This window comes from Ammospiza caudacuta, chromosome 5 (assembly GCF_027887145.1).
Source record: "Ammospiza caudacuta isolate bAmmCau1 chromosome 5, bAmmCau1.pri, whole genome shotgun sequence".
NCBI classification, from domain to species: domain Eukaryota; kingdom Metazoa; phylum Chordata; class Aves; order Passeriformes; family Passerellidae; genus Ammospiza; species Ammospiza caudacuta.
The window spans coordinates 5636933-5651863 of record NC_080597.1 but is presented as its reverse complement, the minus strand read 5'-3'; the positions used below and the strand labels follow the sequence as shown (position 1 = coordinate 5651863).

The window sequence follows — 14931 nt, the reverse complement described above, 5'->3', positions numbered from 1 at the left end:
ACCTGGAGACAAAGAGAAAGCAAAGCATGATGCTAATAATAAGTCTGCCTCGCATGGAGCTTCTGGACCAGGACAACAACGTGCTGCTCTTTGCTTGGGGCTCCAGGCAGAGATTTGCTCCTTCACATTTGCTTTTTCTAAATCCTAACTTGGGAATGAAGTTGTTTGTTAGCACAGCTGCAGAAAATCAACTCAGAAAGGGCACTGCAGGAGTGAGAAATGCAGGTATTTAGTTTGAGGGAATACACACAGACCATACCCTGTGATATTCAACCAGCTCCACATAAAGCTCAAGGGAAATATGCACAGTAACAACAATGCTTTGCATTTCTATAGTGCTTGCCTTTGGCAGCTCTCTGGGAGCTTGCAAACATTAATGAATTCACAGAGGCAGAGACTCAGAGAATATAAAGGCCAGAAGGGACTTTAGATCATCCAGTCTGACCTTCTGCGTATCGCACGCTACTTGGAAATGGTGTGGAAAAGAACCACAAGCATTATTTGGGGTGGCAGAAAATGCCTTTCTGTGAAAGGCTGAAAGAGCTCAATCTGTTTAGCTTGTGAAACAGAAATTAGACAAACTATCCTGTAGAAAGACCAACAGTAAGTGTTTACATGCAGCTAAGCTGAATATTCCATAAAGCCATCCACCTTTGATTTGAAAAACACTCAAGAAAGGGAAAAATATTGTTTCCCTTGGTATCTTCTGACAATACCTATTTGTGTTCATTGTTAGCATTTATGCTTACTGACTAATTTGAATCTGTTTGGTTTTTCTGTTACAGTTTTTTGTTATTCTCTCCCCTAGATTAAGAAAAAATAAACCTTCAGTAACCAGCAGCTCTCTCTGTGGAGGCACTTTATACTCTAAATCAAATAATCTCTCAGTCTTCCTTTAGGTACAATAGGCAGATTGAGTTCATTAAGTCTTTCACTGAAAGCATTTTCTCACCTCTGGAACAACACTGGAGCCTATTGTCACACTGCTTCCAGCTTTTTCTCCTCCTTTTAGAAGTATTATCCTCATCCACCAGTATCTGTGCTCTATATTGCAGACGCTACATGACTTTTGCCACTTTTCTCTACTCCTTCCCACCAAAGAATGTTTCACTGGGTTGTGTGAACATTGTTCCTGCTTTAAAGATGCAGGCAAATATAAATGTTAGGACAAAACCCTAACAAGTAATTTTGAGGGAGGAAGATTATGGGTAAGTGGTTCTGATCCTACCTTTATATTAGTATAAATTCAGTGCATTTTAAACATGAGCCTCCAGATTTATGGAATTCTTGGCAAGAGAAAATTTAGCCCTTTATTTAAAAGGATTATCCCCTTCCAGCATTTTCCACTTTTTCATCCACTCACAGCCTCATATGGTTGGTTTTCTCGTATCTCTCACTGGACATAAATGTCCTGGATTCCCCAGTTATTTTTTCTCTCTCCCCCTTATTTTTCTCTTCTTGTGACTGATCATCCCCTTTTCAATGAGTGCCTCTGACCAGCTGCTTCTCAGATTCTCCCTGCTCTGGTCTACTCAAATGTCACAAAACACACCAGCCCCCACATCCCCATCTGCTTTTTAAACGTTTGTCATCATAAGCAGAGGTTTTTCTGCTCACTGTTCTTTACTTTGCAAAACCCAAAGCAACCAAGAGAAACCACCACAATGTCAAAGGCTGAGAGAGGGGTTTAGGTCAGCCCTAGCTTCTGGCCTCCCAGGTGCTGTGCTGGGGCTTTCAGCTGCATTAACAAGCTGATTTTTATTCAGTCATGACTGAAATCATGGAGTGTGGGAACTACAGGGTAGGAATGCCCTGCCTTGTGCCCAAGGAGAATGCTGCAGGGAATGGGAAGTTCCCTGAGTGTTTGTTTACCTTGCTTGTGGCTGGTTTTTGTTGTGTGACATGGTGAGATCAGGGACTTCAGCTGTTCCCTGGTCAAGGCTAACAGAGTCTCAGCTCTTTCTATTCCAGGCACCACCACTTTCTTACACAAGCTCCAGCTTAAATCCATTGTCTTTATACCTCAGATTCTGGCTAAACCTGCATTACCCTAACAGACAGGAACCCACTTCTAGTTTTGCACCCTGAGTATTTTGCTAGCCTGTCTGTACTAGACTGTCTCCACACAACCATGTGCTTCAGTTTAAATGTGTCCTCCAAGGTGCATTCATTACAGCAATCCTGTCTGCTTTGTCCTTGGCTGCATGTGGTTAAACAAGCTGGGTGCTCCAGGTTCCAATGCCAGACTTCCCTTTCCTCTCATCACCTGCCCATCCCTCCTGTCTCAGCCTGTATTCCTTTCACCAAAACTGTAACACAGACCACAGGAGAGGTCTCACTGGGTTTGGGTGGGAGCATCAATGTATTTTCCCACTGGGAACACCTCCCTAAGCACTAGAACAGCATTTGCTTTGTTCCCAGCTGCACTGCACTGTGATTCACCATCATGCCACCATCACCTAATACAGAAAATCCCAGCACTTTTTTCCTGAGCTTTCTCAGGATATGTTTACCACTAAGTGTCTCCTGCTGCCTTTCAGCAAGGCTCTCAGGACAGGTCTTGGCAGATGACAGTGGTTCCCTGAATTTAATGTGGGCATCAAGGAGCAATACAGTTTATACTGATGATCCACACTGAGGATCCTCACTGAGATTTGGCAAAACTGGCTCAACAGTTCCCAGAAGACAAGGACTGCCTCCGGTCCTGCTTGCTATGCTCCCTGCCAGATCTCTGAGAGTTCCCAGCTTACAGAAGATTTCTATTATTAGCTGTCAAGTGTATGACCTTGTCTGTCGTACTACTGAAATTCATTCTGTTTCTGGTACTCCTGCCAAGGTCAAATGAGGCTTCCTCTGCATATCCTGGTCCTTCCATGTACTAGCAATGCCTTCTAGTGTTGAATCACCAGGATACTCCTTCCCTCTCCCCAGCTATCTGAGCTGGGGTCTCAGGGTAATATTAGCAAGGCAAATCCCATGAGTGACCATGGGGAGTGTAACAAGGAACTTTTTGCCAGATTTTGATAGGTGATCTTGCTACTGCTGTCTTCTCAGACTGACTTCTCCCTCCCTGTTACTTACAAGTCCTCTGCCTCACTTGATCTTCTCCAGTCTAACTAATTGTTTCTTATGTGGCACGTATCAATGCTTTACTGGAATACAGAGATGAGACCTTTGAAATTTCTTTTGCCTTCTACAAAAACAATCATCTGAAAGAAAGATGTTGGCTTGGCCTGGTGTTATCCAGAATTGATAAACTCATATTGCTTGATTCCCTTTCCCCCTGCTTGGTAATAATTATACTTTCCTTGAAGATCTCCTCTAAAGTGCTACACATTGCAGAGGTCACACTTGAAAGTCTGAGCCTGACAAACTTATTTCTCATCCTTCTTTAATCCTAACTGCTGAATTTTCACTTTTGCAGACTGCATGGAGTCACCACTGTGTGCAGAGCTGAAAAAAGCCCTTTGCTGTAAGTGTGCTTTTCCACATGCCAGCTCTCCCAGGGCCAGAAAGCACCCAGGCCCAGCACTGTGAGTGCACTAATCAGCTTCAGCTGCTTATTCACAGCACCCAGCTTGTTTCTTTCCCCAGGGATGATATTTCTGTCCTTATCAATAACTTGGGCACTGAGTCTTCTTTGGTTTTTGCTCAGACTATAGACTCCTTGATCCCAGCTTCACTCTTATTGACCAGAAGTGACCCTACTTTTTTTTTTTTTTAATTCCCCAAATAGCTGAACAATATTAAGCCATTTGTTTTAACCTCCTTTGCAAGGTCTAGCTCAGCTTGATATGTAAGCAATCCTCACTTTATCCCTACAGTTCTGACCTCTAAGGGAGGGCAGAGCAGGGCAGGGCTAGGCAAGGCAGCCTTCTTTGCTGCCTGCCCTTTTTCCATTCCACACAATCTCTCTGCAGAGCCAGCTTAAGCAGCTGCTTGTTGTCACAGACAGACGGAGGGCAAGAGAATCAGGATCCTCCCAGAAATGGGGGCTTCACACTGTCCCCAAAAGCTCAACTGCTCCCTCCCCACACTCCAGACTGATTGTTCTTGGCACTGTGAAAGCAGTGCCATGAGTCAACAGCAGAACACCCTCCACACACTGAGCAGAGTGTAGAGGTGCCATCTAACCAGAATTACTGTGATCCTGTGAGTGGGGTTTCTGTGTCCCAGTGAGAGAAAGGAAGAAAAGAAAAAGGTCTTTTGAAGGGAAAGGGATGGCCGAGTCCCATTACAAAGCCTTATGATAGGGAGATTTGTGCCTTAGGTGAGAGGTAGGGCAGGAGAAAAAGAATTCAGGATAAGTTTGGTGGCTAAAAGAATGTATCTTAGGAGAAGGCTGGAGCTGTGCTCAGATCTGCTAAGATTCTGTGATTCTCACCCTGCAAAACCTGTCTGCTTCTACCTTGGCTGAATTTAAGCTAAACCATCATACAACACATTTCCTATAACCTTCTCTGCTGCGACACTTACCATCTTCATCCTCATATCTACAGACTGCTCCTTTTTGGCATCATCTTTGCTCCTCTGCTGAGCTGTAGGTGCTGACAGAGCTCAGGACATCAGATATACCTGTGCTAAGGCTACAGACAACAGCAATTTGTGCACTTTGCATAGAAGACATGGGGCACTGGAAGGATGGATGTGAGCAGGGTAATGAGCTGGCCTTGCACTCACACAGATTCAGATGGTGTCAGGGCTGCCAGTGCCACTTGCTTGGCAGCCTGTGGATCTCCACACAGCTTCAAATGAAGGTTCTATTCATTACCCTCACTTTGGCAGTCCCCCAAATACCCAGTGCTTACTGACAGCCTCTGCACACTGGATAAAACTCCATGGCCACAGGGATCAACCCTGCACCTACCTGGAAAACACCACAGGCAGGAGGAAGTGCAAATTGCTCTGTGTTTCTGAGTGTCTGTGCACGTCCCCAGTGAGCCCAGGGATCTCACAGCGCACTGCAGAGCAGCTCTTTATGTATGCACATACACACATGCACTCACAAATCACCTCACACATCGTTTACCCACACATCCAGTGCACTCCCATGAGCACCCCTGGGTGGGGATACAGGGCCCTGCTGATGCTGGGCAGGCAGGAGTTAATGGAAGAGAGAGGCTGGGAAGGAAATTAAAAGCAAAAAAAAGTTGAAAGCCCAGCACATGATTCTTCTCCTATCGCATCTGTGAATCCTGGAGCGCAAGAGTAATTGTCTGCAATGAGTCAGACCAAAAGGCACAAGGTAATGGTTGCTATGGAAACCTGTGCACTGCTCTAATTCGGCTCGGAATTAAAATTATATCAAATAATTTGCAAGCAAAGGCAACACGGCAAAGGCGCTGGGTGCCAATCTAAAAGATCCAGCTCTATGCAAGTCTCTCCTGAGTCACTGGCAAGGGCTCTTGTCACTCCAAGAGTGACAGCCATGGCAATCAGTGGAGCTGTAGAGGCAGCAGGGATGGATAACTGGATAACCTTAGGCAGGAAGGTTTCTGCTACACATGGGCAAGAATGTGTAGCTCCAGCCTGGAACTGGGGTTGAGGATATCCTGGGACAGATGCCTCACCAGACCCTAAAACTCATTGCTCACCATTTTTTGTTATGGTCCCACTGAGAAAATTCCCTGAAAGGCTGGTGAGGGCAGGCCCTGGGCACAGGAACCTACCCACAGGGTCTGTGCTGGGTGAAGCACTGCCTGCATGGGCTCACTCCCTTAGAGCTTTTTCCCTGGTAAGGGGAGCAGTGTAAAAAGTCAGGCACTCAGCAGAGACTACAAATAAATATTTACTCTACAGAATTGGCTACTGTCTTCAGTTTTTCCCCTGACAAGGACTCCTCCCAAGGCAACAGACAATGTCTGCACACACATGGGGGAGGCATGCTCCCCATGCTGAAGATCACAGCCTATGCAGACAGCACAAACACCATGGAAGAAAAGGAAATTGCTAAGGTCTAGCCAGGGTGAGCAGAATTCTATGGAAGATGCCTCACATTACTATTTTCAGCATTCTTTTGAGGTCAAAATAGACTTATTTGTCCCTCTTGTCCCCAGTTACTGTCTATGCATGGAGACATCTAGCTGGAGTTCTGCAGGCAGATGTTGCTCTCTCTCCTGTTCACTGAGCTGGCTGGAGGATAATCAGCTCTGAAAAGGGAACCATGTGGCCCCAGCACTGATGCCAAACCTTGATGAAAGGCAAAGTTTGTAAGATCAGAGCCAGCACAAAATAACACAACCACCTCAGTTCTGTCTGGCTCATGGAACAGCTTGTGTGTGCCCCAGGAACACCCTGAAAAGCAGCCTGGGCACTTACAGGTGTCCCCCAAGGCTCAGTGGGTAAGCAGAATGCAGTGGGTGGCAGGCAGGCAGATGGGGGATGAAGAGATGCTGGTTTTGGCACCCTAACATGTCATGGGGACACTGACATTGGATTAGTGTCTCAACCCTAAGGCCAGTCAAAGTGTACCCACTGATAACAGCCTCCAGACAGATGTGCTCAGAGGTGGAGAAGGCACAGCACTAAAACCAGCAGTGTTTGTGCCATAGGAGTGTCCCTAACACTTTCCATGACTCACTTCCAGGGCATGGCCTGTTCAGATGGCTCTGATTTTGTTGGATCAAATGGATGCATGAGAAACTGCTCGGGCTTTGGGGGCTGCCAGAAGGGGCTGGTGTCAGGCAGAGACCAGACACAGCAGGTGATGGGCTAAAAATGAGTTGTCTTCCTTCTTTTTATCCATCATAAAGGCATGCCAGGGGGACCATGATTTCCATAAAGGCACCTGGTGATGCCTGAGGGACTCTCAGAAGTCTCTGCACTGAGATAACTTTGGCACAACCTTTGGCACGAAAAGAGGGACAGAATTCCTTCTGAAATACTGCAGTACACATTCAAGAGATCAGCTACCCTCATATTTTATATGGGTATCTTAATGCTGCTTTCTGAACCAGCCTAGTGAAATAATTTTAATTCTCCAGTTTATATGCAGCTATTTTCATGGAAAAGGTGCTTATGCTATTAGAGCTTATTTCCGTGAATTTAACAGCTTCTACTGATGCTACTGTCACTTTCCAGAGAGAAGGTTGAAATGTTTTATCCATCCAAACAACAAAACTGCAGGAATATGGAATTGTGTGCAGATTAGCTTGAAAAGATGCCACAGCAACAGTCCTGCTGAAAAAGCCACCTGCACCTCCTGTTCCTGCTTGCTGATAGCAGACAGCAGGTAGCCAAAATTGGAGACCAAGGAAGAGATGGAGAGACATCAAGCTGGCCAGGAACTGCTCTTCAAATTAAGAGCTTCCATCAGACTGACAGAGGCTGGATTTTAAGCAGAGGCAAAATGGCAGAATTACTCCCCATTATCTACTTTTCAGACTGATAGGTTTCAACTTCTTATGAAAAAAAAATCAAAACATTTTTTTAAAATCTGCTCCTGCTGCGTGTATAGAGCTTTTCTGAAAATACTGGCCTTGATAACTCAGTGTCCCAAAATTCTGTCTTTAAAACAGAGACAACATTTCTCCTCTCTGCCCTGGTTTGAGCTTACCTAAAGCTCTCCCCAAATACATCTGCATGAATTGCTGGTGTCATGGGATAATGATTTCACTGTGGTCCAATAACTGCTGGTAAGAGCAGTTACTTCCAATATCAGCAGAGAAGTGCTGTGTAAAATAAACCTGCATCTCCCAAGTGCCCATTTGGATTCTTTTTCTTGGGCACCATGTGCATGCCCCTGTTTGCTATCCCTGCCACATGACAGCCATGGACCTGACCCTACCTGTCCCTGCTGGGACTGGCAGCCAGCTGACAGCCCCAGGAGTTGAACAGCCAGAAGGGCAGGCAATGAGAGAGACGTCATCCACAGCCCAGAGTGACAGCTGAACTCCTGCACAGATTCCAGCAGTTTCACTCAGGCTTTAAATCACAAAAAGCTTCTGTCAGGAGCTCCATGTGATTTCTGCTTTGCAGCCTGAGGACCAGAAAGCCCCAGGCTCCTGACTCAGGGGAGGGAGCAGATGACAGTGCTATTTGGGGCAGGACATGGCTTGGGGAGAATGCCATCCCCATTCCTTATTTCTCATTTCCAACAGAGTCAATGTGCATGAAAGGTACTGGACTGACATCCCAGGAGAACAGCTGCCTTCTAATTAATGAAAATTAATCATCCAGGCATTACTTAATGTTTGCATAGTGCTTTGAAGTGCCAAAGCACAACATAGCAGGTAGATATTATTCATTCCAAGAAACAGGTATAGTCAAGCCAGGGTTGCCTGTGTGGCTTCCCACCAAAAAGACCACACCAACTCAGCTCACACAGGTGCACCCTGCCCGAGTTCCTCCAAGAAATCTGCGTGTACCCTGAACCCCCTGTGCACCCCTCCCAAGCCCATGGGGGAAGGAGCGGATGGATGAAAAGGGGTGAGGATAGGGCAGGGCAAAGGACACTTCCTTTCCCTCTCAATTTGGCCACCTCTCCACCTGGAGTGTGGAGTAGCACCTGTAATGGCAAGAGGAGCAGCTTGGACTCCCCCTCAAACCCATTCTGGGATTTCCCACTGAGCTAAGACAGACTGAAATGGGAGGAAGGAGGCCCTTGTGCTTCCCCCTTCATCCCTCCTCTCAGCCCTCCAGACTGCAACTCTCTAATTCCATCTGACTGCTCCCTCAGTCCCTGACAGCAGCCAGGCTTGTGTCATCTTCCTGGACACTGGATTTTACCAGTTTGCCTTACTCTGCCCTGGCCATGGACTGCCATTCATCTGCCAGAAAAAGGGGCCCAATGCTGCCTGGAACTGGCATTCTCCCCATGGGGGCACTGGGGGTGCTCCCTCCCCATGAGCATGGCTGTAAATCCTGCAGCTTAATTCTTCCCTGCATGCATAGTGAACATTTCAAAGTGCTTACAAATCCCCTCAAGCACCATCAAGTCAAACAAGTGACAGTAATGATCAGTGGCAGAATGACAGGCCAGTTCATACCACTTGTTCTTTTACAGGGGCACTTAAAAAGTCTCTGTTGTTCCCCTTTTACAGAACTGTAGCTGCATTTATTCAGAAACTACAAATCTTCACAGATATTTAGTTTTCTGGGAACTAGTGCTGGGTATCAAACTTCTGCTAGTATAACTAAATTACCATGGTATCAATCCCAGTAAGGGCTGATGTCATCAGAATAACAATAACAACAATCTGCATCCCATTCTGCTTTGATTGCCTCTTGTGCCTCCACACTCCCTCCCCTTCCTTCACCCATCTCCTGTACCCAAGATGGTGCTGCAGCTCTGTCCAGCATCATTTCTGCTGCAGCCCCTCACAGTCCCCTAGAACCAGAATCTAGCAATTCAGGATAATTATATTACTGTGAGGGGAAAGGAAGTGAGATTACTTACTCTCTAAGCTGACACCCTCAAGAGAAAAATAATATTTCAATTGGTAGTGTGACCACTAGTTATTGCCCTTTTTAAAAAATGACTACTAGCATGAAAGATTCAGCTGATGAACCTTAGTCACTACTAGAAAAGTAAATGGCAATATTGCACTTTTCTCCTCCCTGAACACCCCCACAAACATAAACTGGCACCCAAGCCAGCACATGGAAGCTACCTCAGCAAACCCTTGCACTCCTGCTGAAGTCAGTGCAGGCTACAGCTGGGGACATGAAGAACTCTGGACCCTTTGGGTGACAGTGTTTGCCCTGATGCTGTCCTTTAGCCCACCCATCCCATGGATCAGAGATGGGCTGTTCCATCAAGCATAAGAAACCAGGAGTGAAGAATGCCCACCATGTGTGAGAGCAGCAGAAGATTCTTGTGGTCAGGCCACCTCATGCACCTGCTGGGGACAGGGACTGTGATACCTTTAAGGAACAGAAGCAATTGAAAATTCATTTCTCTGTCTCAGCTTTAGTGATTGCCAGCGAGAAAACTGGTTGTGCATCACTTCCAAAAATGACAGATTTTCCACCTTATTGTTATTGTTTTAAAATATGGTTTTGTTTCCCTATCCTTTGCTGTTTCCTCCACCCTCTGCAAAGGATCCTGTCCTTTCCCAGCATGTCCACACAGACAGTATTCAGCATAACTCAGTGGGTGGAAATCTCCACAGGGCTTGTGGAAAGTGCTGCTGACAGAAGAGAAATGGCTCTGTCGGGGCCAGATCCTCCTGCCACTTGCTCTTGCTCCAGTGCTTCCACTGAGAAGTTTCCTTCCTTGAATTTATGCTGAGAGCCAGATTGTCCTGGTTTCAGCTAGGGTAGAGTTAATTTCTTCTCAGTGGCTGCTAGAGTGCTGTGTTTTGAATTCATAACGAGAATGTTTTGGTTTTTTGCTAAGTGTTTATCATAAGTCAAGGGCTTTTTTCCTTGTCTCATGCTCTGCCAGTGAGGAGCTGAACAAAGGAAAATGGAAGGGACCACAGCTTGGGCAGGTGACCTGAACTGACCAAAGGGACATTCTACACCACAGAACATCATGCCCACTACAGAAATGGGGGGAGTTACCCAGAAGAGGGATGATAGAAACTGCTATAGATAGACCAGTCTGGGTTTGGGAAGAGAGGTCTGTCATGGGTCAGTGGGTGGTGAGCAATTGCATCCTACATGCTTGTTTTTCCCTTATTATTATTTTTATCATCATCATCATCTTTTACCATTATTATTGTATTTTACTTAATTTTCAATTATTAAACTGCTCTTATCTCAAACTGAAAGCTTTACTTTGACTCTCCTCCCCAGTTCACCAGGGTGAAGGGGTGAGAGGCTGTGTGGTGCTTCATTTCCAGCTGGGCTTGAACCACAGCACAGATGAACTGCTTGTGTGCCTCTGCTCTAACCCACAGGTCAGGAAAGGGAAGGAAAAAGATCATGAAAAACAAGCTTCTTTTAAAAAAATGTTATTTTCTCCTCTCAAAATAATGCCTAGAAAAATGTTTCAGTGCTGTGCAGAGACCCTTGGTGCTGTTTCAATGCTCTTTCATTTTCTGCTGGGTACAACAGTGTCAGCTGGTATCAGTTTTGGGAGCAGCTTCTATCATCCAAGCACCTATTAATGTGAACTTTGCTGAAACCATCTCTGTTCACAGGTGCCTCTGGGCAGACTTCATAAAAATTTTCTGGCTTTGGGCACAAGAGTGAAATGTTCTGTTTCATAACACTTCCTTCACCTTATGAGTACTTTCTCAATGCCCAGGTGATAACTAAGGAGTATCACTGTCAGCTAGAACTACCGAAATCCTGGAAACTGAGGAATGCTTCATCACATGAAATTAATTTGCTATAGTTTTACTGACTAGTAGTATTGAAGAACATTCCCTGTCTCCTACCCAGCCTAGGCAAAAGCAATGACTTCAGACTGTGATCTGAAGGTATCTGCTGTATGTCCTTCTCTCTACAGGGAGACCCTGTAACAAAGTTGTTGTTTGGTGTCCATCCTGTCAGTCATTCCTTCCACCATGTAAGGCTCCATTAGCACTAACTATTCCTTCCCAACAAGCTTTGCATCACAGCATATAATAACTCCATTACCTGTTCCATCAGCCTCTTCCTTTAGTCACTGCTTGCAGGTCTAAAACAATTTCCATGGAGCTACATCTTCTCTTGCCCCAGTACTCCTATGCTGAGTGGTTGAGTTGGATATGGTGCCAGGGTTACTGGTAATGGTTTGTTTTGGTAAATGCCTGCTCTGTTTTGCTTCTAAGGCTGAAGCAGTTAGAACAGAAAATGGTAAATCTTCAAAAGCTTTGGGGTTCTGTTGGAAATAATGTGCTACATGAATTTTCCAAAAGAAGATTCAGTCTAGTGAAGGTCTGCAAAAAGGAGTTTAAAGCTCAGATCAGCAAGAAGTCGGGCAATCTATAGTTCTGAGTTGGAGTTCTAGCAACATATCCACTACACCAGCAGAAAATATTTTTCATTTGAGATAACAATGGGGACACACAAACATGAAGCTGTTCTAAAGCCAAAAGTGTTTTCTGCAAAGTTTTAAACCTGCACAGATTTCCCAACCTACTCCTGCTCCAGAAAAAGGGTCTCAATCCACAAATTCACCAGCACTGGAGATGGGAAGCTTCCATTCAAGCAGCCCATTTCCCTTCCAGAAGCCTGTCAGCCATTCAGTACCTGCTCCATTATTCTCTGTTGAGCCTAGTTCTCAATACCACAAGCTATTGTGGCTCCTGTCACTTCCCTTGAATGACAAGCTAACAGCTCTCAGCTCCCACACTCAGTGCAAGATGCAGCCATTTCATTCAAGATAAAAAGAGAAATGTCCTACCTGCAGCAATTCCCATCTTCCCATCCACAGACACAGACACAGCCGTGCTCACTGTCACCACTTTTGGCAGGCCACCCCCCTCTGTCAAGACACAAATACAGCAGGCTTGGTTAGCTCACCCCCAGAGAGGAATAAAATGCAGCAAGACCAGCTTGCCCCCACATTTTCCCATCCAGGACAGTGTACAGGTATTCCTCAACTCTGAAACATCCCAGAATGTTGAGGGCTGCATCTTTCAAGACACAAAGGCAGCCTAATGGGCTATGAGCAGATTTTATTTTTCTCTCCTTTATGGCTCATGATAAAAGTGATATCCTCAACATAAAGGAAGTGTCCAAGGCTGGATGGGAGGGGTTTGAGCAACCTGGGCTCAAGGAAGACATCCCTGACCATGGCAAGGGGTGTGGAACTAAGTGACCTTTAAGGTCCCCTTCAGCCCAAAATGTTCAATGATTCTGTGATAAAATGGAGAAGACTGGTCTCCTTGATTTTGGGCATGTAGAGTTTCTCTCAGGCCAGAGAGCTGTTCTGCTCAATGCACCATCTAAACCCTGTAGACAGAGGAGGAGCAGGACAGGTAATTCTGACAACATCTGCACACCAAAGGCCAGGCTTATGCCTAAGTCTTACCCAAGCCAGGCCAGCACTAGAAACTGTAGACACAGCAGCTCCCAGAGCACACTCCATTTGAGAAACAAAGCCTTTTGGGACTATGTTGCCTAAACTCTCTTATGCCCCAGGGTCTCCCAATTATCCCTGAGCTGCTGCTTTAAGCATCCTGTAGGTCCTGTGACACATCTGCCAGCCCAGTGCAGATCTCTGAGCTCCCATGGGGCATTTAAAATCACATGGCTGGCTAGACTCAAGCAACTGAACTCCATCTCTCCTTGTCAGGGCAGTTGTTCCAGCCTGCAATTTTCCATGTGGCAGATTCCATTTCTATGTATTTTTTTAAGTGATTAGATTAGCTTCAGCTGGGGCACCTCTTTGGGAACTGCCAGGGGACAGTTTGAAGGCCAGTCTGATCAATATAGTCTGCACCTGGTTCCCTCCCTGCATGCTCTGTGCAAATCTCTTCCTTAGACAGATGGGTCAGGGATTCTTTCCTTCCCCACAACTCCAGCATTTGTTACTCCTTTCCATGTCTGCCTTCATCAGTTTAGGTGTGTCCAGAGCACAATTCAGTGCCTACCACAGTTTAGCCTCACATTAGGCTCTCACTATTTTGTTTTTGCTTTTTGATCAAAGCCACATTAACCTGCTCAAGTGTGTCAAAAGCAGTAAAACCTTTGTGAAATAAACACTCACTTCACACACCTTGAGCATGATCCTGCCTTTATGGTTGTCCTGGGCTGGCTATATCATGCTTGTATCCCCAGCTGTTTGCTCTGTATATGCTGGATAACAGGTTTTGAGACTGATTCCAAGGACAAAGAGGGGAGAGAAGATGCGTGGAGTTTGGGGGCTGCACGCACTCCTCCACATTCCTGCTCCTGGACTGTGTTATTGCAGCATGGACAGACAGCAGGACAGAGCTCTCCTTTGCTTCTAGTTAGATTTTAGCTAGCTGAGGCAGAGAAGCTCCCTGGACTGTGGTTTTTCTTTTTCTTGGACCTGTTCAAACCCAGCAGAGCACCGGCAGCTCCAGTGTGGGCACCGGGCCGGGCCTGGGCATTTCCAGCCCTGGAGGGGCTGACAGAGACTGAGTGAGCTGAGCTACAGCCCATGGAGGGGCTTCCTGAGTTTGGCATCTCTACAGTTTGGCAAGAGGTTTTATTGTTTAATATCATAGTTTGGTTTTTTTTTTTTTTTTTTTTTTTTTTTGTGCTGGTGAATGCTTTGCCTGTTAAATAAACAGTTTTTCCCACTTTTCTCCAAGGAAATATTTTTTCTGGAACCAGCTGGGGGAGGGCCACTTGAATTTTTTTCAAGAGGAAACCCCTTTGGAGGTTTTCTCCCAAATTTTTGCCAAACCAGGACAATAGTGAACCTCAAATGGCTTGTTCAGAGATGGGATAAAGAAGCAAAATATACTCAGAATCTCTAGGAAAAAAATCCCACCTAACACATGAAAAATCTGGGTTGCAAGAACAGTGCTACTTGACATGCAGAGGCTTCCCTGCTGTCCTTTCACTTGTGGACACTGGAAGGAGGTGCTGTGCATAAATGATTCTGATGACCTGCAGTCACTTCCTGCTGGTTTGCTCCCCAACAGAGAACTGTTGGGGGTTTTCCCTCTTAGGTGATTAGAAGTCCATCTGCCATGAAAACCTCCTGCCACAGTAGGGGACTTGTGGAAAACATGAAAAGGGGACGTCAGCAGCTGATAGAATTTAATAAGAAACTGGGTGGCCTATTTTGGCTAAAATATGGGACAGCTCTGCTTCATCAGATGTCAGGGAAGGGCCTGGACTCTGCTTTATAGTAAACCACTGTCTCAGAAGCACTGGGAATTATTTCCTGGCCCTTCCCAGGCAGTCTCTCTGAGCCCAGCTGCTCATCCCTACAGACTAATAATCTCCTTTACAATTTAGGGCACGAGGTCTTCAGGGCCAAGTGCTACTTCTTACAAGGTGCCTGCAGGCACCAGGTTTCCAGGTGAGTGGGGTTCTGGACCTGATTTAAGCTTCTAACCCATGGCCATGTAAAACAAA

The 14931-nt window shown here is 45.9% G+C and overlaps 1 protein-coding gene across 1 annotated transcript in view; it reads right to left on the bottom strand.

Moving 5' to 3' along the window:
• The window catches only part of CACNA2D4 (calcium voltage-gated channel auxiliary subunit alpha2delta 4), a 119443-nt gene that overhangs the window by 51243 nt on the left and 53269 nt on the right, over positions 1-14931 (bottom strand). Inside the window, exon 27 of the mRNA XM_058804820.1 lies at positions 12278-12358. Coding sequence (XP_058660803.1) covers positions 12278-12358 — 81 coding nt within the window. The remainder of the gene's footprint in view (positions 1-12277; positions 12359-14931) is intronic.